At 33.5% G+C, this 23,479-nt stretch overlaps 2 protein-coding genes across 2 annotated transcripts; one reads left to right on the forward strand and one right to left on the reverse strand.

The window, feature by feature from the left end:
* Positions 12,938 to 15,009, forward strand: LOC109822753 (pentatricopeptide repeat-containing protein At5g48910-like). Its single transcript, XM_020389001.1, has one exon. It carries the CDS (start codon positions 13,036 to 13,038, stop codon positions 14,917 to 14,919), a length of 1,884 nt encoding a protein of 627 aa, XP_020244590.1. The 5' UTR covers positions 12,938 to 13,035; the 3' UTR covers positions 14,920 to 15,009.
* Positions 15,467 to 17,763, reverse strand: LOC109822385 (peroxiredoxin Q, chloroplastic). The gene is made up of 4 exons (XM_020388578.1): positions 17,478 to 17,763; positions 16,535 to 16,672; positions 16,291 to 16,380; positions 15,467 to 15,833 (listed from the first exon to the last, which is right to left on the reverse strand). Exons 1-4 carry the CDS (start codon positions 17,673 to 17,675, stop codon positions 15,615 to 15,617), a joined length of 645 nt encoding a protein of 214 aa, XP_020244167.1. The 5' UTR covers positions 17,676 to 17,763; the 3' UTR covers positions 15,467 to 15,614.

Here is a 23,479-nt window from a genome sequence, read left to right on the forward strand (position 1 = left end):
CGCAGCCTACAAAATCTGAGCTCCATTCCTCAACCCCCAAGCTGCATTCACCCTCATCAGATAGATTGCAATTAGGATCAATGAACTATTGAGGTATGAATTTGAGATGAATACCATTATTCCCCAATTGGTTATCGTTGATAACATTTTCCAAATATCTGGAATCTAATGTTTTTGAAGTAGCTGGATCGTGAGGAATCAATCGAGCAAAAATACCAGAAAAAAACTCATCGAAAAGATGAAGGAAGAAGAGAAGAATACAAAAGAACAAATAAAACACGAGAATCAAGAGAAACAAGGTGAAAATCCACTAGGCGTGTGACAGTAGGGAAGAGATGTCGTACGCTAGAATTGCCATTCAGAGGGAGAAGTTTTCCTTCTACTTTGAGAAGACTATTGTTTACAAGAGAGAGGGATTCACATTTATTGCCTTTGTAGATGTTATCGTCGTTACTCGCAAAATTCTTTTGTATGGTGAGAGACTAAGAGGTAATAAGAAAACTTATTTGTAAGTATCAATGTCTACTTTTACTTAACTTTTTATTCCATTTCTTTACAAATTAAACAAAAATCAAAATTTTGAAATGTTTTGTTTTGTGAATACGACTAGCTAAATAGTTGTTGTTATTATTTTTTTTTCATTTTCTCCAAGATAGAATGTCCCACCCAATGCTCCAGAGGAATAGATGCTGAAAAGAAACCTGGGGTTGAATATCTTTAGGCCAACAATGTTGTTACCTAATGATACTTGATAAGCAAATCAAATTTTTTTTGATAAACTCATAAATAGTTTTCTTTTGTTGATCTGGATATTGGTAACCTCCAATTTCTTATCTATTCACTGCATCAGTTGTACCTGAAATTGACAAGGGAATAACAAATAAATGTTTAACGTGGAAATATTTCATTATTGTCAAAAAAATCTGATTTAAATAGTAAAATTATTTTGCTTCTGCAGAAATCTCATTCTACTCTCCTTTGTACTAAACATATAGTATTTTGATATGGAATTTATCAATGAAATCATTTGAAATGTATGATACATGAAATGAGTGTTCATGAAATTTTGTTGGTTGTATCTTTGCTAGGACATATTCTGTATTATATCTCTTATCTGAGTAATAACAAACTCTTAATTGGGATAATAATTATTTGAGATGATATAGAACATGTGAATACAGGTATAAGAAGTATACACATGAAACGACATGACAATCAACTCAAAAGCTAATTTCAGCCACCTCACCATTAATGGTCAATAGTACTCATTGATGGTAGCTAGGTGAGCTCCTCGATGGCTATATGAACAAATTGATGATTTTCTAGAGAGAGGTTTTTAGATTATTGATGGTATGTAGAAACCCATTGATGAGGCCCCAACACCATTAATGGTCGAGAGCAACCGTCGATGGTCAAGTCTGCTAATTGTAGATTTTAAGTTTCAATCTCAGCCATTCATCGTTTCTTTGATTCTAGAACTCTACCATGTTTGGCATGTCTCTTTCCTTACCTATTGGGAGACATTGAAAGAGATAGAGAGAAGAGAGAGTTTTAGGGTTTTGGTTTGAGAAGAGTTGATTTGAGAAGAGATTACATTGAAGGTTTTGAACCTTGGAGCCTTAACAAACTCTCTCTCGTTGTCCATAATATCTCTAGATTCATTCGTTATCTACACCATTTTTCATCGTGCTATGCTTAGATTCATTGAAGGATGGTTTGTTTATCAAGATACCTGTAAGATCTTTCTTATTTTCTGAGCGTACTTATGGTTATTTAGTTTTGTTTCAAACTTATTTTTACGATGTACTCAAGCCAGTTGGAATTGAGGGTTGGGACTAGCTAGAGGTATGTGTCATTCATGGTAAAGAGTTAGGTTAAACGATTAGTTTCAGTTAGATTCTATGGTGTGGTCTTGCAAGCTTACTGAATTGAGTTTGTGATTCAGTAAAACTCTTGGCATAGTAAGAAATTCTCTTCATGAGAAGGAAGAGTGGACGCATGATTGTTATCCGAACCACTATAAAATCTTGTGTGCTCTTGATTGGTTATTATTTGTGGTTATTTATCGTTAATCACTTTTATTTTATCTATCCCATTGCATATTTTATGTTTTTAGCGAAAACAATAGCAACCATATTCACCCTCCTTCTAAACTTGCATCTCAAATCAACAAGTGGTATCAAAGCTTCGTTACCTAATTTTAGGATTTACAACCTAGGGTAGAGATACCTTGTTTGAATGTTGCAACAGCTTTTCTTGAGGGATACACAATTAACCGACCCTCGCTTTCTGATAGGAAAAACTACATATATTGCAAAGTTTGTATGAGAGTTACCCTTTAAATGCAAAAGCTATGAATACTCTTTATTATTCTTTAACAATTGGAAGAATTTAACCGTGTGTCAAATTGTTCTACTACGCAAGAAAGTTGAAAAACTTTAGATGTTATACACAAGGGAACTTCATAGGTGAAAAGACGAAACTTACAATGCTGGTGAATAAGTATGAGAATTTCAAAATGAAGACATTGAAGAGTATTCAACATATGTTCACTCGACAAATATTGTAAGCAAATCAAAAAGCTTTGGGAAAGGAGCACAATAACAAGGAGCTTGTGACAAAAAATTCTTCGTTCTCTTTCTAGGAATTAGGATTAAAAGGTAACGCTATTGAAGAATTGTAAAAATTTTCTAAATAAACTCTTGAGAATCTTATAGGAAATCTTCTTACTTATAAAGTGTGTCTAAAAGAGAGAAGATAATTCATAAGATAACTTGAATAAGAAGGCGTTAGCCCTCAAAGTAAAAAATAGGAGAAATCATAATCCACGAAGAAAAGAGAGTCAAGCTGAATTTCTAAAGATAAAAATGGTCAAGTTGGACTAATTATAAAATGGTTCAAATCATTTCTCAGAACGAAGAATGACAAAAAAACCTACAAAATAGATGAACTTAATATATGAATAAGATAAATAAATATTCATCTAGCGAAACTGAAATTGAACCTATTTATTATAATTGCAGAAAACCAAGTCATTATAAAATAAATTTCCATTGAATAAGAAAGGCAAAAAAGATGAAGGACAAAAGATCATAGAACATGATGAGTGATGAAGAATCAGAAATTGGCTCAAGTGAGGATGAGAAGAAAGAGAATGTGTGTCTTATGGGGAGTAACAGTACAACTTAGGATTCATAACTTGGTGAAACATGTAAATCTGAAAGTGAGAGTTTAGAGAACGAGGCATATCCTTCATGTGATGAGTTATATTACGAGTTCAAAGAAATGCTAATAAAATTTGAGAAAATTGTTGAAAAGTATGAAGTGATAAAAAGAGTGAATGTAAATTTGAGGAAAGAAAAGAAAATCATAAGTGAGAAAGTTGAGTCCCTTTCTCTAAATCAGGATTCACATAATTCATCTTGTACATCACCACAATTGATTGTACACAATGTCATGTTTTTCAAGATTAAAATTTTTGTTTATCTAAGCAACTAGATGATAAATCAATGGGAATGAAAAATTGGTTGTTAAGGTAAAGGAATTATCGTGTGATGTCTTTTGAACAATTAAAGTTTGATACTAAAAGCACTGAAAGTACCCTAGAGGGGGATGAATAGGGTAATTGCTAATCTAATCTGATTTCAATGCCAAATTAAAAACTTATTAACTAATATCCTAGCAATATGATGTGTAATGAGATATATGCAAGGATAAATAATATAACACAATAGGCGATATAAACATGCACAATATATAATAAAGATAATAGTGCGCCGAGATAATCGCAAACACAAACGAAATGATCACGGAGTTCGGTCAACCCACGATCTACGTCTACGCTCCTTACCTCGAGGAGATTCTACACTAATCACAACACAAATAACTACACAATCTCAATTTTCAAAGCTCACCAAAAACTTTTACAATCACATGTTGTCAATCTCACAATACACTCCTCTAAGTGTTGGCCTACCCGTGTCACATTCCTCAAGAGCTTAGAATTACTATCTCTCTCTAGGCTTTTACAGCCAAGTCACTTCTCTTGGAATTGACACTGGTCTCTCCCCACCACTCCTCTAAGTATCATTATGTATTACAACATGTTTCACAATAAGAGCAAATAAATGATTTGTTCTCTAAACAAGATGAGAATGAATTTTAAGCTCACTCAATGAATTACTTGCACAATCCAAATATACTTAATGTGAAATACTAAAGCTCAAGTAGGTGTGCGTAAACAATGATTATAATAAAATCAAACTCAAAATAAATCTAGCTTATTTATATGATGATCAAAATGTAGATTAGCTAGAAATTGAGTTTAGAAAACTTCTCCAAACAAGAGAGATAGAGGTTTGAAGATGAATGCTCAAAACCAAAATCGATCTCCTCCTCTTGTAAACTCTTTTTGAAAACAAACAAACACTTAATCTCTTTCAAACATGGAGCCAAAAATGGCTTAAACAAAACTGACGAAGACCTTGAAAAACTTGTAACTTAAAAAAAATAAGCATTTAGGGGTATTAATAACTTCTCAAAGAAAATCTATCAAAACTAGCCGTTACAGTAAAAAATAACCATCAGTCGACTGATGAACTAGCCGTTGGCTGAGTTCTGAAAAATCAGCACACCGTGGGTCGACTGATGAACAAAATCAATCGACTGATTACATGTAATCGGTCGACTGATTTAGCCTGAAACTCGGATGCTAGAAAATCCAACTAGTCAGTCAACTGGTTTCATACATCGGCCGACTGATAAACGTGCTCAACACATATTCTCCTGAAAAAAACTAATTTTGTAAAATCAATTAAAAATAACAAATCAACTCCAAAATTATTAAAACTTGGGAAAATATTTGTATATATGAAAATAAACATGTTAAAGAAGAAATTTTTAAAATAGCATTTCCCATTTGTAAAAACTTACTATTTTGCAAAATGTTCAAAATACGAACTCATTAAAAATCATGATTTTGATGAAATTCTTTCAAACGAGTTTTGAGATTCTTTCTAATAGATTGATAGACTTTAGAAAAGATGTAAACATAGTATTATGTAGTCTGTAATCCAAAAACTCATTATATACCCAAGTGATACGATAAATCAATAAAGATATGTTCGTGTATGACTTGAGCTTAAGTTATAAACACACAAAGTATAAACACCTAAACTTATATATCCAAGCTGATGTGCTTGAAGCTCGATCTTGAACATTTGACTTGAATTTCATTGGCTTTATTCTAATATCACCAATCCTCCAAAATATCGTCGTTAAAGCGCAAATCCAACCAACCTGGATACATATTGGAGAAAACACAAATACTAGAAACAAGATTAAAAATTGTTTATTAATCATTAAAACTAGATTAGAAAGTAGGCTCATAAACATGAGTCCTAATAAGCACTACTATAATTTTTAAAAATGAACAACTAAAGACCAAAAACATTAATTTAAAAAATATCGTGAAATTTTTTATTGCTAAATAGCATTTAAATACCTTATAGTTTCACTCTCTTAGCATTTGTAGACCCTCAGTTGTATTTCATAGCATTTATATACCCTGAATTGGCTAAAATTAGCACGCTAGTACCCTTTGTTTTGCAAAAAATAAAATTTTTTATTCAAAAGTTCTCATATATATTTATATGTTAATCTTATAAGTTTATTTATAATAAGTTTGTCGAATGTATTATTAAATATTTTTAAATTTTATTTTTGAAATATGTTTATGATACATTTGAATTAGAAATTGGGTAGGTTTAATAATAATTTAGTCAATATAAATGGTTAAAAAGCTCTAAAATTAATATATGAATATTATATAAAAACATTTGGATGAAAATTTTTATGTTTGTAAAATATAGAGTATTATCTTGCAAATTTTGACTAACTAAGGGTATATAAATACTACGAAATAAGGATATATAAATGCTAAGGAGTGAAACTATAAGGTATTTAAGTGCTATTTAGCCTTTTTTATTGGGTTTAAAGGCTAAAACACGTTCTTTCCAATCAACGATTTGCTAAAGCTAAAACTGGACTTGGTTATATTGAGCAAAACGTAAAAAGTTTTAGCCTTCATTTGTAGAGGGAAATAATTTAACTCTTTTGGCAACTGATTCTAATGCATCATCCATTATGCATACCTTGTGTGATAGAATGTGATATATTTTAATGAATTATCACAAGCAATATAGAGAAAAGATTATTAAGCAGATTTGGGTACCTAAAGGTATGATTTCTAACTAATGTGAATCTATGCGGATACCTAGGACACATCTATCTGCTTTTCTGTAGGGCTGCAGGAAGACTGATGATTGAGGCAACACCTAGGAGTTGATCAAAGGACAAAATTTCAAAACAGACTTCTTTCCCAAAAAATCCTAAAAACTGACCTGTTTTAAACTTAATTTTAAAAACCAACCCAGTTGGGCTGAAACTGGGTCGGTTTTTTAAAAAAAAAATTCTCAAACTTCATGGGAGTTGAAGTCCCGTGAAGTTTTGTTACGTAAAAAACTTCACGGGACTTCAACTCTCGTGAAGTTTGAGAACTTTGTTTTCAAAAAATCGACCAAGTTTCAGCCACTGGGTCGGTTTTTAAAATTAAGTTTCAAACAGGTCTTTTTTTGAGATTAAGATTCAAAAATAGGTTGGTTTTGAAAATTTGTCCGTTGATCAAATGAGTGCTAGATAAATATCCATATCTTGGTCTAAGAAAAAGATAAGGAGATATAGGTTTTTAATATTATTTTTATTGTCTCCTTATATAGGTAACTTTATTTTTCAGATATTCTTTCTTTACCCAGCTATATCATATTTTCCCCTTATTAAGAAGACCGATGCTTGAGGCAACACTAGGGAGTTGTTCGAAAGAATGCTAGATTGATATCTAATTCTTGGTCTAAGAAAAAGATAAGGAGGTACAGGTTTTTAATATTATTTTTATTGTCTCCTTATATGGATAAGTTTATTTTTCAGGTATTCTTTCTTTACCTAGTTGTATCATATTTTTTCCCTTTTATCTTTTCTTTTTATATTTTTTCTTTTCCTTTACTTTTTATCTTAAAACTTTTTTGGGGCTTATCATTGATGATCGAACCCGACTATCGATGGTGAACCATCAATGGGCAGTAAAAAGAGGGTTGCAGTTTTGTTTTACCTTTTACCATTTTTTATTTTCCTCTCTCAAAACCTTCCCTTTGATTTTTTAGATTAGTGTTGAGATATTATGAGTTTTAGGAGTTTATCATCATTGTTTTGTGATCTAATCTTGTTTGAATCGTCATCAAGGGAAATTTCAAAATCCTAATCTCTATTTTTGATCTTCTTCTAGGGTTTTATGAGAAATTTATGGTAGATCATGTTGAATATCAATAGTATATGGTTAGAATTGATGTTTGGAGTTGAATTATTTGAGATTATTGCATGAATATTGGACAAGTTTTGGTTTGAGATCATGGTTTTCTTCAACAACCATCAGTGGTCGATGAATACCATCGATGGTGCCTACTAGCCATTGATGGTTAGAGAGCAGAATTTTTACTTTTTTATCCGATATCATGATTTTTTGATTCTTTTTTATTCTAACCATTGTATATATGTATTCTCTATACTAAATCACTATTATTTGTTGTTGTAGAGAATGTCAGGGGAAAATGTACCCGAGGTGATCCACCTTCCTCGAGACCCGTACAAGAGAAGTACAAGAAGCTTCTTTTTATCTATGAGAGAGATGAATCGATATACAAAAACTGGAGGAGTAGGTCAATACTGTGGGATACTGAATAGAGCCAGATTAAGCTCTATGATGGATAAAGGGGGTGAGAGAGCAAATGTCACCCTTGTGAGGGAGCTCTAGATGCATTTTAATGGAGTGTTTGAGTCTAATGTTGCTATTTCTAGAGTAAGAGGAAATAAGATCAAGATTAGTGTGACCTACATTTAGAAGGTCTTAAATCTTACAAACCCTCCTATAGATAGCAGAGACGTGTTTGATTATTCTACAAGCATTGTAGTAGGTTCTAAGAGCTATAACAAGATGGTGGAGTTTCTTTTTGGGAGGATGTATTCTGGTATCTTGAACTAAGGATATCTTAAGCCTAAATTTATTCTCTCCAACCTCTTCCTCAAGTTTGACTTATATTTCAGTGTAGCCTAAACCACCCTTAGCATCCGGGATGTAGTATGGTGCTTTCAATAGTTAGAGGTCATATTTTTTTCTTTTTATTCTGGACATATATATTCTTTTGTGATGCTTGAGATACTTGGTCTACACTAACTTATTATCCGCATTCTGGTTGATAGATAGTTTGCTGGGTAAATTCCATAAATTTGCATGCTCACTTTCCTGTTGTATGCACATATTTTTAGATTTTTTTGTTTTTTGTTTTTATTTTCTTTTAAGGATTTTTTTCTTTTTTTCTTTTTATATATACAAAACAAAACAAAAGTTTTTCTTTCTTTCTTTTTGTTTTCTTTAAAAAAAATTGACTTGTCTATGTATATGCTTTTACAAGACTGATTCAAATAATATTAACTTTTTGGTATATAGGCTTGATTATGTCACACAGGTTCACATATGGTTTTCAATCTACACATATTTATTTGCTGCACATAATGACTAAATGATGATTACATAACATGTTGTTTACGTGATATTTGATGCAGTAATTTCACACACCTATTTTTATATTTATTATATTGTGATGTGAAATAGTGGTAGAGAGTCTTATTTTTTATTTATAGATATTTTTGATTATATCAAGTGTTTTTGAGCTCATTCTTGACTTGACTATTATACAAATCTTTATCTTTATATGTACAAAAGTGTATTTATTCAAAATATTAATTAAACAATAAGGGTGTATTCATTAAAAGTTGATCAAAGATCCACACTCTTTTAAAATCCATAAAAAATTGAGCGTATTCATTAAAAGATAGTCAAAGATCGGTGCTCGTGGATTTGCGTTTGTACATATCTCAAAGGGTATCCATCCTGTACTTATTATATTTTATATTTAGAGATGGTGTGAATCGTCTGCCAAACAATATCATTATTTTCTCCTAAATCCTATAGCATTGAGGTGGTAGGGTGACACTTTGGTCCTTAGTATCTATGGTTGAGATAGTTCAAGTCTTATTAATTGTTCAATATTCACTTTGAATTTGTCCAGTGAACTAGTATAAATGTTTTTACTATTTATTTAGTTTACACTAATATTTTATCTTTTATGTGTGTTTTTCGACGTGTTTTCTCTTCTATTCATGTGTTTTGTCATTAAACTTTGGTCTATTATGCTATTTTTCTATAAATTTTTATGTGAATCAGTGTGTTTCTCTCTTGTACACTTTTTGGATGATTTTTTATAAATTTCTTATTTGCAATATATCAATTGGCGCATTTTGTTAACAAATGATATGCAAAGCTCCTCCTACATTCAGGCATTCATGAAAATTGTAATCTAGTACAAGTATTGAAAAACTCTCCCTAAAATAATGCATCGAGTTTTTCAAGAAAATTTTTAAGGGCTTTTCACTATTAGTCCCGTAAATCTTTCATTGCTATTAAGTCCATCAAATGATTGAACTTTCTATTAGATCCCCAAATTTTAAAGTTATTTTGAAATCATCCCCTCAAATTATTGAAAAATATTATTAAGTTTTCTAATTCTTGTAATCTTTTTAAAAATAATCTCTTTAGATGTTCTTTTACCCTTGAATAAAGGGAGTAATTTTAAAATATGTTAAGAATCAAGGAACCTAATAGTAATTTTAATGATTTTGAGGGATTAAATTTTATGTCGCTTAAGAATTATAGGACCCTATAGAAAATTAAATGATTTTAGGGATTAATTTACAAATATGAAAGATTTAAGGACTAATATCGGAACTTTTTTTTAATGTAGGTTGGTTTCAAATTAATTGGAGATAAACATTTGGGTTTATTAGGAAAATAAGAAATTGAAAAAGAAGGAAACAATTTTTTAAAGAAGGCGGATAAGAAAATCATTGAAACTGCTATTAGTGTCAAAATTTTATAGTTATTTCCCGTTTAGTATTGTTGTTTTTAAGGGTGATTCGGCTTATTTTTTCAAGAAGCATCTAATAATTTATTTTTGACTTGCTTATTGAAACTGCTTCTACTTTTAAGGAAATAATTTTAGAAGCAATCTAATGATGCTTTCATTATATATATCATACTCCCTTTAAAAGCACAAGTTCGGAAAAATCTTTTCATGGTCAATATTACCCTTCACTATTTTAATATTTTATTAATATCTTAATCTATCCTAATTATAATTATATTATATCCTAAACCTACGTGAACTAGCTATACCTCAACAATTTAAAAAATATTAATAAAATATATAAACCAACTTTACGGTATTAGTTTGTTAAGATAAAGAAATTTTATGTATCTAATACTATATAATACATGAAATATTATTAAAAAAATCTAAAAAGTTTTAAAATTGCACAAAATACCCTGAAAAGTTTAAAATTATATAAAAACATCCTAACGTTTCAAAACTTAAAACAACAAACATTAATCAAGAAATCAACAACTATCTATAATCAACAACTATCTATGAAAAATTAAAATTTGCAGTTAACTCTTGAATGTCTCAAAAACTATAGAAACACCCTCAAAAGTTTAAATTACAAATAAGCACCCTAAAATTCTAAAATTTCAAAACTTTGAAACAACATAAATGAATTTAAGGGATTACCATGATGCACCTAAATTTTTTTTAACATTTCAAACTTAGAACAACAAACATAAAACTAAAAAAGTTAATAGCAGCCTCTGAAGAATTTAAAATTTTTAATTAACACCCTCAATATCTCATAAATTATAGAAACACACTTAAAATTTCAAATTATAAAAAACCATCATAAAATTATAAAATTTTAAAATTTACAAACAACAAAAGAGAATTCAAGAGATTATCTTCATGCACCTAAAAATTTTATCAAAAGTAACCTTAAAGTTACAAAAATTATAACAAAAAACTTCTTTACAATTTAAAATCACAAAAAACTCTAAAATTTCAAAATTTATAATAAGTACATATTAAATCTGGAAATTATTAGTAGATCGTTGATATTTGAGTTTTTCAAAAATTAATCTACAATTAGGGTTTACTATCCCTTTTCAGGCTCTAAAAGTAATCTAAGTTGATGCTTGTAAACAAAAGTAAGAATTGACTAAAAATAATCGGTCAAGAAATAAAAATTTTAAAAATATATATAGCTTTAAAATTATTGTAACTATATAATTAAAAGTAACTGTATGTAATTTTACTAATAAGTTGGAGCAGCAAAAATACATTAGTAATATTAATTAATAGATGTTTAAATCCATAAAAATGATAAAAGACTATAATATAATAGCTTAGCATCGATTGATTATAATTTAGAAACATTAATCTCCAATGTTAATAATATTTATAGGGTATAACAATGCAAGGAGTTACATATGGAGAAATTATCAAAATGTTCAAATATATCATTCAAAAGAATCAAGTTATTTCCATTGCTAATGAGAAAGTGACAGAAATAAATAAATAAAGCACCAACTGAGTTTCATTAAAGAATAATTTAATAACTTTATCTCAATCAAAAAAGAATTCTCCATAGAAGATACAAGAAAAATTAGTAAGTATTCATAAATTTCATACTTTGTTCTTCAAATACTAAAGAAATTAAATATTAATACTATAATATAAGGCAAATTGTTAATAAAAAATGCAGGCATTTAGTTCAGATCTTTGTGGAAAATGACAGGGATAGAGCAATGGTAACATTATTGATATAATAGAAACTCTTATTAGATGCACATTAGAAAAATTCATTGTAGAGGAAAAAGAAATAGCTTCTAATCTTATTTAAGTAATAAATTAGGAACACAAATAATTATATACATATAAAATTAAAATTTATTCTCATTGAAATAGGAAAAATAAATAAATTAAGTCTGTATTTCAAGAAGTTTGTGTCGAACATTAGAAATTCATTAGACTTCTTTGTGAAGTTAAATGAGAAGATAAAAGATAACAGTGCAAATAATATAACTTCAGCATGATGTCACAATCGATGTAGATGATGAAGACACTATTCTAGAATTACCCAGGAAAAGGATAAATGTGAAGAATGATTAATCTTAGCTTAATTAAAAATTAAAATAGAATGAATAAAAGATAATTTTTTCTGAATGTTTTATAGAATAGTTTAATTGTTTTGAATGAAATTAGGAATCTTTAGAAGAGAATTTTATAAACTTTTTTTAGTATTTTTTTTATGTTTATGTGGATACTTTTATCATATAAATATACTAGAGGTAGCATTAATATTTAGTTTATAATTTTTATGAAGTATATTAATGATTAAGAATAAATTTTATATTCTATGTTCTATCATTTTAGTATACTTTTAATCAATCATCTTGTCTTATTGGTTTTAAATATTCACCTTTCTTGTATAACACTATTTTATTTTTTACTTTTGCAGCACTGTACTTTCTCAAGTAAAGCTTGGGTTTATTTCAGTCCAAATAATATGAAAATTCAAATTAGCTTCAGATTATATTTGTTTTCTATAAATTCAAATATCAACATGAAATTTTAGATTAGCTATAACTTATTTAAACAAACATCAAAGAAAATAAAGAATCGCAATGTTAAAGTTTACAGAAAAAAGTAAGCACAAACTAATAAAGTGGAACTGATGAACAAATTTTAGTTAGAAAATAAGCCAAAAATAATTAATCATGATATCTAACCACGTGCATTGCACGTGCAAAAAACCCAGCGGCCCCACATGTGATTTTTAAAAAAAAAATCACATATGGGGCCACTACACTGTAGCTAGAGAGGGAGTGTGGTTGGTGATGTGTCTAATCTGATGTGTGCCTGTAGCGCCTCCCATATATATAATACATTTAACGTTACTTTGAAATTTTAATGGACTAAGCTCTGCTTTATTTCTAGCCGTTGCTTACCGCCTCGCGGCTTATTTCAAACTTCTCTAATGCTCTCCAGCTCTGTTCCATGCCTAGTTCCCTCTTCACACTCTCCTTCTTCTCTACTCCTCAATCTAAAGTCCACCAAAACCCTAAAAGATTTACGCCAACTCCACTCTCTAGCAATCAAAACTGGGCAAATCCATAACCCATTAACAGCTGCTGAGGCTTTAAGAATCTCTGCTCTGTCTAACCCCCCAGATCTTCAATATGCCCGTAAACTGTTCGATCAAATGCCGGAACCAAACCTCTTCTCTTACAACACTCTCATTCGAGCATTCTCCGAATCTGATGACAACCCTTTGGAAGCCTTACAAATTTTCCTCCAACTTCTACACTATGAACCCCTCCAACCCAATCGCTACACTTTCCCCTCGATTCTTAAGGCTTGTGCTCGGATTAAAGGATATGAGCATGGGAGGCAAATTCATTGCCTCATTGTAAAATTGGGAATTGCCCATGATGGGTTTGTTTTTACCAATTTAGTTCGTATGTATTCAGTTTGTGGGTTGATGGATGACGCACAAAGTTTGGTCAGAAAGAGCTCATTTTTATCAGGTAATGAAGCGGGTATTGTGCTGAATAACATTCTCATTGATGGGTATTTCAGGCTTCGGATGATTAGAGAAGCAAGAGAAGTTTTTGAGACAATGAGTAATAGAACCGTGGTTTCTTGGAATGGGATGATATCTAACTTGGTAGAGATTGGATTGTTTAAGGAAGCTATAGACATCTTTCATCGCATGCAAGTTGAGGGGATGAAGCCTAATTATGTGACCCTGGTTAGTGTTCTTCCAGCCATTTCAAGGATTGGAGCCCTTGAATTGGGGAAATGGGTTCATCTATATGCTGAGAGAAGCGGGATTGTAGTAGATGATATTCTAGGCTCGGCATTAGTTGATATGTATTCAAAATGTGGGAACATCGAGAAGGCAATCCAAGTCTTTGAGGGATTGCCAAAGGGAAGTCCTATCACTTGGAATGCGTTGATCAGCGGTCTAGCGATGCATGGTCAAGCTAGACAAGCACTCAAATACTTCAAAGCAATGGAGCAAGCAAGCGTTTCTCCTAGTGATGTAACCTTCATTGGCATCTTGAATGCATGTAGTCATGCTGGCTTTGTTTGTGAAGGCCGAAATTACTTTGATATTATGGTGAAAGGTTATGGTTTAAGACCAAGGCTTGAGCATTATGGATGTTTGGTTGATATGTTAGGCCGAGCAGGACGTATTGAAGAGGCCGTGGAGATTGTCAAGAAAATGCCCGTGAAGCCTGATGATGTAATATATAAAGCTTTGCTCTCAGCGTGCATGCTCCATGAGAATTCTGAACTAGGAGCATGGGCAGCAAACAAACTTGTCGAATTGGCTCCTTATGATAGCGGATGCTATGTTCTTTTATCTAACCTCTATGCCTCTATGGGTGACTGGGAGGCTGTTGCCAATGTGAGGCTAAAGATGAAGGAACTTGACATTCGTAAGGATCCTGGATGTAGTTGGATTACAGTTGATGGAATAGTTCATGAGTTTGTTGTTGAAGATGATACGCACCCGAGAGCAACAGAGATTAAATCGATGTTAGAGGAAATGGCTGATAAACTAAGATCAGAAGGTTATGTACCAGATACCCGAGGTGTGCTGGTTAATATTGATGAAGAAGAGAAGGAGAGTGCAGTGTTGCACCATAGTGAGAAGATTGCGCTTTCTTTTGGATTAATTAGTACAAACCCTGGGGTTTCTCTGCAGATTGTGAAGAACTTGAGGATTTGTGCAGATTGCCACGAGTCTATAAAGCTTGCTTCAAAGATTTATGGTCGGAGGATCATAGTGAGGGATAGAATCCGATTCCATCATTTCGAAGATGGGTTTTGCTCTTGCAATAATTATTGGTGATATAGCTATCATTGCTGAAAAGTTTGCTTTCTCTCAGTACAGATTTTTGGTTGTATTCTTATTTTTCAATTTGGGCATCTGTTACTTTTCTTTTGCTTTTCACAGGATTAGCAGATTGGATACATGAATGAAGCTGGCAGCCAGCACTTTTAGTAAAAATTCCGTGCATTATTTTGGGTTTATTTGGTTAACGTTCGATGCAGGCACTTGTTTTTTTGGCTGTAACTCTTGCATTGCAGCCTTCTCGGAGATTACTAGGTTTGTCATTTAGATACTCCTCTTAATTTACTTGAATATTTCATGTTCTATAATCAAGTCATGACACTCAATACGTAGTTTTCCAGTCATGCAGTCATAGCATTCAATAATTGAACTTAGATTCATTTACCATTTTGTGTATCTGCTTCTTTTTTTTCCCTCTCCATAAGTTTGGGCGTGCTTACTTGACATTCCATGATGGCACTAGTTTTTCTTGCTGTTAATTCTCTTGCAATGCAACATTCTCAGGGTTTTCTTTGTGGTTTGCCTTCTAGATTCTCCTCCTAACTTACTTAAATGTGTCATGTACTGTAATCAAATCAGAAATATAGATGCCACATACATTTTCATTCGTCCAGTCATGTCACTCGTAATTAAACTTAGAATCAGCTGAAAAGATTACAAATAACAACAATAGAACAAACAAATAGGGGGCCTCAGAGGCTCTGTAGGAGCTTCAAGGTCTCGTCCACATGCTTCTCTGGTTGGAATTGGTTGTTGTAGACCAATTGGACCACCCCTTTCTTATCCAGTACGTACGTTTGTCTCCCTGGTAGCGTACCGAAAAGATCAGATGGAACCCCCCACTCTTTTCTGACCTTGTTTCCCTCATCACTTAGCAAGGTGTATGGCAGTCTGTACTTCTTTGCAAATGCCTGTGAAAAAAAAAACCCATTGATTCTGATAACATTAGGGCGAGCAACTATACAATACGTGTTGCCTACCCTAGCTTAGGAACAATTTCACAACTCACCCCCCTACAACCACACCCCACCCCCCACCCCCACCCCACCCCCCAAAAAAAAAAGGAAAAAAAGAAAAGAAAAAGAAAAGAGAAGAGGTGTAAATCACTTGTACAAAACTGCTTTGAACTATTTGGAAATTCTCTTAAATTGGCGTTGACGGATAGATAATTAAGTCTACACTACTTTTTTTTTTAAAACACTTTTTACCCACCCTTGTCCAAAAACAGTACAGAAGTTACATTTAGTAGATAGGATAAATTTGTCTAATAGAGTAAAAGCTAACCGTTCAATAGGGTCGTTGGATACCCTTTCCCCTATGTATGTAGCCAAGCTTGCAAAGTAAAGATGTAAGTAAATGATTAGATACCTTGTGGGAAGAAGAGTCATCCCCGCTTATTCCTACCACCTCGGCTCCTGCCTTCTTGAACTTTTCGTAGGAATCCCTGAAGGCACATGCCTAATTCATTCAAAAGTTGGTTAAAATGATTTATGTACTCAATATAGTTCCCATTTTGTCTTCTTAGTGCTGTGTGAAAAAGATTATGTCTAGTTGGTTCTTGATTAAGAATCTCTAGAAGTGTTCACTAACTCGAACCAAACCAGACGCTGACCTGTTTGGTGCACCCAGGGGTCTCATCAGCAGGATAGAAATAAACCACAACTGGCTTGCCTTTAAATTTGGAGAGGCTCACATTCTTTCCGTCTTGGTCTTTCAATGTGAAGGAAGGAGGCACGCCACCTTTCGACACCTAAAACAAAGCAAGACCAATCCAAGTTCCATTTCAAGAACAAAGCAACACGATATTGAGATCGATGAAAGTCATATCGTCAGATTTGTAGGCAAAACCAACCTCTCTTTGAAGAGCTTGACTTCATTAACATAAGGGTTAATTGCATTTTAATGTCCTAAAGTTCCACCAGTTTTTTAACTTTGACGCCTTCAGGTTTAAACTTGCTCAAAAAGATGTACCTCAAAGTTTCACCCGCTTTTAACTTTAATACCTTCTGTTACATCATCGTTCAGAACCATGCTCAAGACACGTCACATGATAATATTTCGCCTTTATACCCCTAGAATAAAAAAAGAAATTCCTCTCCAATCCTCCTCCTTCGCCTTACAGCTATTTAACCCTAAAACCAGCTGAAAATTAAAAGCATTAGCCTATTTCTTCTCTTTTCGAAATAAGAAAAACAACACCTATTAACAATATTCATAGCCAAAATGCAAAACTGATGGGGATATTGTCATCGAACACTATCTCCATAAGCTAACGGTACAGGTCATGTCTTAAGAACTTGGGGAAATCTTTTGGGCGAATTTAAACTTCAGGTTATCAAAGTATATCGCCATTCTCCATCCTTTGCGTAACGTGACAGTTTACTTTCAGGAAATCTAAACATCCATTGTAAGAGTTACGCTCAGAATTGCGACACCACAATTACGTTATATTTCTTAGCCTAGTGGATAGACTATTGTAGCATATAATTCAAAGCTGACCAAAATCACTCTTTTGAAAACTTATCCAAGTGCTTCAAAGAAGAAAGATTGAATACCTTGGCACAAATGAGACTCTTTGGAGGAACACAAAGAGGTGAATAATTGACTAGTGTTGTTGGGAGCTTGAGGCCATAGATTTGGGACTGCGACGATCTTGCAATGATCGGCAGGGAGCGAGGTGGTGAGCTCTTAGGATTTCTAGATTGGAATTGAATAAAGGGATGAATGTGGTTTGAAATAGAGGAGCAAGCCATTGAGAAGAGATGGGAGGATTTGGTTCCCTGTGTTTTTGGGAGGAGAAAGGAGGGAGGGGTTGAGGCTGGCTCTTCATGTGGTAATGAGAAAATTTCATATATGGATTGGATTTTGGGTGTGGCCAATTGGTGGCCTTTGTCTAGGATTTTTCTCTTTTTACCGTGACCCATGCTTAATGACCCATGGTTTTGGTCATCATTTGTGAGGTTAGTTTTGGTATAAAAGATAGATTGCTGGAGACCGAGAGTTGGTAACGAAGTTAATAGTATGGTAAATTTCACGAAAACTATAATGAACTATTAACAGTTTTTTCAAGGGAACCGCCTTGAAGTATTTTTACTGGAGAAAAGTTTCCTATCCGTACAATTTGTTAGCATTGTGTAGTATCTAAAAACATGAATTACTTTTCAAAGCAAGTTCAACATGACAAGTTAACAAAATTCCGACACTCTAAAGTACCATTTTGTCTATTTTCCCTGATAAACTAAGTGTATATAGCTAATGTGGTTATTTTCTTAGCCCAATATCAAATATCTAGCAGATTGATGACGTGTGAGTTTCGTTTCTTTTCTCTTTTTTTTTTTTTTTGCATTTATTGTATTTTCTGCAATTCAAAAACTATTTTTTAATTACAAAAAGAAATAAATGATAAAAGGTATTGGAGGAAATAGTCAGCATTGTTTTTTTATTGGGGAAAAAGGAGACAAATCGATAAAAAAGTCATGAAGAAATTAAAAAAACACTATCATGTCATTAATTTGTTAATTATTTAGACATGAGCTCATAACATTGAATATATGCACGTAGTTTAGAGGGGGAAATAGACAAATTGGTACTTTAGAGTGAAAGTGTTATAAGTATACTACTAAACACAAAGAAGAAGCAAGGTCCATAGCATCAGCATGACACTATTTTACTTTAGCAATTTACAAGAAAGGATCCCCTTTTTATTAATTGTACTGCAAGACATTGACATTCTCCCAGACAGTACCTCCTCCAAAACAGTGAAAGGAAGAAAAAAGTCTTAGAGCATCTCCAACAGCTTCCCCATCTTCTTGAAATACTCAAATTTGGAGAATATAGAGCTTTTTGATGGGCTCCGAGTACGCGCCCCGGGGGTCGTATTTATAGAGAGGTGAGTGTGCACGTGGCGAGTTTTCATTGGATGTCTGTCCTCGTGGGGCGAGGGTCATGCAAAAAGGAAGCACGCACCTTGCCTGTTATAGGGCTACGCATAGGAGTTTGTATGCGACCATTAAGCATCGCCGTTAAATAGAGGAAACTGAAGGTCTCACCTTCGGATTTCTATGCGGGAGGTCTCCTGTGATTTGGGTTTTCGGCGGAGGGCCGCTTCGTGCGGGGGCGTAGCTGGGGCCCTTTCGTAGAGGACGCGTGGGTGGAAGAGAGAATGCCACGTATGTTGATCTCTGGGTGGGGCCCAGGAAGGTGCTGGAATGGGGGAGACGAGAGGTTGACGGCGTTAGCCGTTAGCGTCGCTGGTTTTTGTGCCGGTGACACCCATTTCCGTTACGAGTAACTGAGTAAGAGCATCTCCAACAGCTTCTCCATCTTCTTGAAATACTCAATTTTGGGGAATATAGAGCTTTTTTTTGGTCCAACAGATTCCCCATCCCATTCCCCAAAATAGGGAAGGAGGAGAAAAAATAGGGCGCCTTCCCCAAATCTACAGCATTCTCCAAATTTTTGGGGAGAGCTTTATTATTGTAATAAATGCGATTTTTTAAAATGGGGAAGCTGTTGGAGTTGGAGCAAAAATAATTTGGAGAATATGACTTTTGTTTCTCCATTTTGGAGAAAATTTTGGGGAAGCTGTTGGAGATGCTCTTAAGCAGGTGGATAAACTTGCATCTCAACAACTCTGTTCTTCTCTTCAATCGAGGGGTATAAGCAGGTGGATAAACTTGCATCTCAACAGCTCTATTCTTCTCTTCAGCTGAGGGGTAGTTTTGATTCAGTGCAAACGTAAGGGCAATGCAAGTGTTAGCTGTATGCTAAAGGCTTCAGTGTAACTATAATTGCAATGCAACTATTAGCCGTATGAAAAAACCTTCTTATCCAAAACATCAACAAATCCCAAGATTGAGATACAAAAACCACCATATGCGTCAAAACTCAAAGAAAGAAAGGATTTAGTAACTTATCATTTAAAATTTGGGACGAGACGGACTTATTACATATCATTTTAACTAGGAATATCAAACTTTTTTTCCAAACAAAGGCCATAACCCAGCTTTATTAATGTGCCAAGCCTCACTGGCGAAAAAACTCAAGTTGAGCAAAAGATATCACTTCTATATTTTGTGTACATATATATTCAACCAAAAATTTACAGCATTTACATATGCCTTTTAGTTTCATCTCAGAGCAGAAACAACTCGAATGGCTCTCTCCACGGTACAATGTTCTGACATGGGCATCAGCCCTGAGAAAATGAGAAGTGAACATTCTGAGGCAATATATAGGCGAATATAAGAACATTGTGAAGTGACACATTAGCGATTCGAAATAGAGACCTGGAAAAAATGGGAATAAAGGCTTCATTGTCATTGTCGTTATAAAAATACAATATTTTAGTATTGTACCCTATAACATGTGTTATATCAGTATAAGTTGAGTGTAATAATAAATTTTTTTGGCTATGTTTAAGACCTGAAGTCTCTAAGTATTTGCTTTTGAATTGTTTGTTAGGCCTTGATTGCTTCTTGCTTGATCATGATTGATATTCAGTGACATCATTATGCTTGTGATTCTGAATTTATGATTTGTGAAAGTGAATATGAAATTATGAACGAGAAATACAGTTTTGTGATGATACCTTCAGACATTTTATTGAGATACTTGTGAGTAAATTAGTGTATCTTGTAACGAGATTAGAATTTTTACCAAGACATATATTATTTTATTTTAGAATCATTGTGCTATTTATTAAAATTATTTTGGATATTTTAATTTTTTTAAACAAAAATATAACATGTAACCTACTCTGTGTTATGCTATATGTGCTTTAATCTGTTGAGAAGTTAACCATTATGTGCTTTAATCTATCAAGAAGTCAGACGTTACGTTATACAAACCTGATCACTATACATCATCAAGCGGACACAAAGATGTCATGCATCAAATCCATATTGTGAACCAACACACATTATCCGGATTTATCTTGGATGCTGAGGTAAGTTATTAAATTAATATTGTGAACCAACACACATTATCTGGATTTTGAAATTACTCTAGGAAGGATGAATAGGGTAATCAAATAATAAATGTGTAATTAATGAAATTCAATGCAACCCAAGACACAATATAACAATAAGGCAATAAATGAGAGAGAGAGAAAGAGGGTAAGAAAATAATTAGCCAAATGAAGGCTCGATGTGTTCATGAGGTTCGGTCCTCTCGACCTACGTCCCCAACCACCTCTCCCGATGGTAATCCACAAATCACAACCCGGTTTGAAAGCCGAAACTTCTACACAACGATCTCCTCGAGATCTCACAATCCACACAATGATCTACTCGAGATCAAGCTCTCCATACGATACAATAAGATGGAAAAATCTTTCTTACGACAATCCTATAGCAAGGATTAAAAGATGATAATTGAAGCTTGGGGTTGTGGGATTTTAACGTGAAAGACCGAAATTGAGTAAGATGAAAGTTTAAGCTCAAAACACACAAAAACACAAACTCAAGTATATTTTCTTGCTTGCTTTTGTTCCTGAACAAATGGGGGCTGGAAGATATTTATAAGCACTCAAAACAATAGCCCAAATCCCAAGAAAATCCTCAAAGCCAACAAAATCCCCAAAATCTCGGAGTTCGGAAAAATGACCGTTACAGTACTTTCGATCGATCGGTGGACCATGGTCGGTCGACCGATGAGTCGACCTTTGGCTGAAACAGCAATTTGGAAACACCGTCGGTCGACCGATATGTATGTATCGGTCGACTGGTCACCTATCATCGGTCGACCGATGAACATGTATCGATCGACTGATGAGCGCCAGCCTACAGGGTCTGAGAACCTGTTTCTGATCGGTCAACTGGTTGCACTTTGCGGTTGACCGATGAAGGGGTTTTGGTCGACTGATTAAAGAGTGTCAGTCGACTGATAACAGATACATACAGACACTTGATTAAAGAGTGTCAGTCGACTGATATTCTAAAATGATTTAAAATATTAAATCAACTCTAAAAATAATAAAACTTGGGAGAATACTTATAAATATGAAAATGGGTATGTTAGAGAAGAAAATTTTCAAATAGCACCTTGTATTTGTGAAAATCATTATTTCGCCAAAACGTCAAAAATATGAGTTTTGAAAAGGTGTGTGTGATCCCCAAATGCTTCAAAAGTTATCTACGTTAATTCTTGCCTACATTATGATCCAGATAGAAAATAAAAATTTAAATACCGCTCACAAATGTATACAACGCTTGAGACTCGATATTTGCTAATTTGTTGATGAAGCTCCTCTTGTATATGTTGTGTTTGAAAGCTCTTCTTCATTAAATTGCCTCCACCTCCATGAATATCATCGTTGTGGTGCAAAATTTCATCCATCCTCCAACAGTGGCACTAAAATGCTTGATAAAATACATCCTGCGTTATATCACTCAACAAGCAATTAATATAAATAATGGGGTTTGTAAATCATCATCAAAATAAGAGACCTAACAATCTCCCCTTTTTTGATGATGATAAACCACCATTATACAAGAGCATAAATAAAATTATGACTTATAGATAGTTGCTCCCCCTATCTATAAGACTCTCCCCCTATCTATGTGCATAAAGCGTAGGACATTTTTCTCCTCCTTTGTCACCATCAAAACGGGGCATAAAAAGATGTACATGTTGTAGATCTCACAAGACACTCCTCTAAGTGTTGGCCTACCCGTGTCACATTCCTCAAGTGTTTAGATTTACTACCTCTCCTTACGCTTTACTACCAACCCACTCTGTTGTGTGCCGCGGAAGCCAAACAACCAAACCAACGTGCTACAAGAAATCAAATCAAACGAACGTCGAGAGAAGGCCAAACGAACCAAATCAATACCACAAACAAAAACAACCAATTTTAACGTGATTCGGCAAGTTGCCTACGTCCACGGGGCAAGAAGGGAATAGGGTTTTTCACTAATAGAGAATGAGAGTACAAACTGAGATTACAAATCACTCAACCTTACCAATTAATCCCACAAACAAATCTCTAATTTTCTCCAAATAAAACTCTAACCAATAGATCAGAAAATACATCTTTTCTGTGCTCCAAATATCCCCAATTTTCTTCTCAATTCTCTCTTCCAATTGTTCCATATATATAGAAATCCTAAAATCATAAACATACTAGGAATTCTAAAACAAAAAACAAAATAGATTAGGAATCCTAATAACCTGTTACCAAAACAGATTTGGAATCATGTTACCAAAACAGATTAGGAATCCTAATAACCCGTTACCAAAATAAATTAGGAAACATATTAGGAACCTGCTATCCAACAATTCTTCACATCGGTGAAGTTTTCCCAAAACTGAGCCGACACCAATACCAACCAAACGTCGCACTTGTTACGTCTATTACGAAGTGGAACAAATCCACGACAACGGACTCAATCCACAACAAGTCGAGAACCTAAACAAGAATGCGAACAAACTCCAAATATCGGTATCAACTCACCAAACCGGCTGTATTATAAATGACTGCCTACGTATCCTTTTGTCTAAGGAATCAAGCATTCACGTAGTTCATCCAAACGCAAAGGCCCTCAATCAAATAGAA

This window comes from Asparagus officinalis, chromosome 8, assembly GCF_001876935.1.
Source record: "Asparagus officinalis chromosome 8, Aspof.V1, whole genome shotgun sequence".
In the NCBI taxonomy this organism is placed as follows: Eukaryota; Viridiplantae; Streptophyta; class Magnoliopsida; order Asparagales; family Asparagaceae; genus Asparagus; species Asparagus officinalis.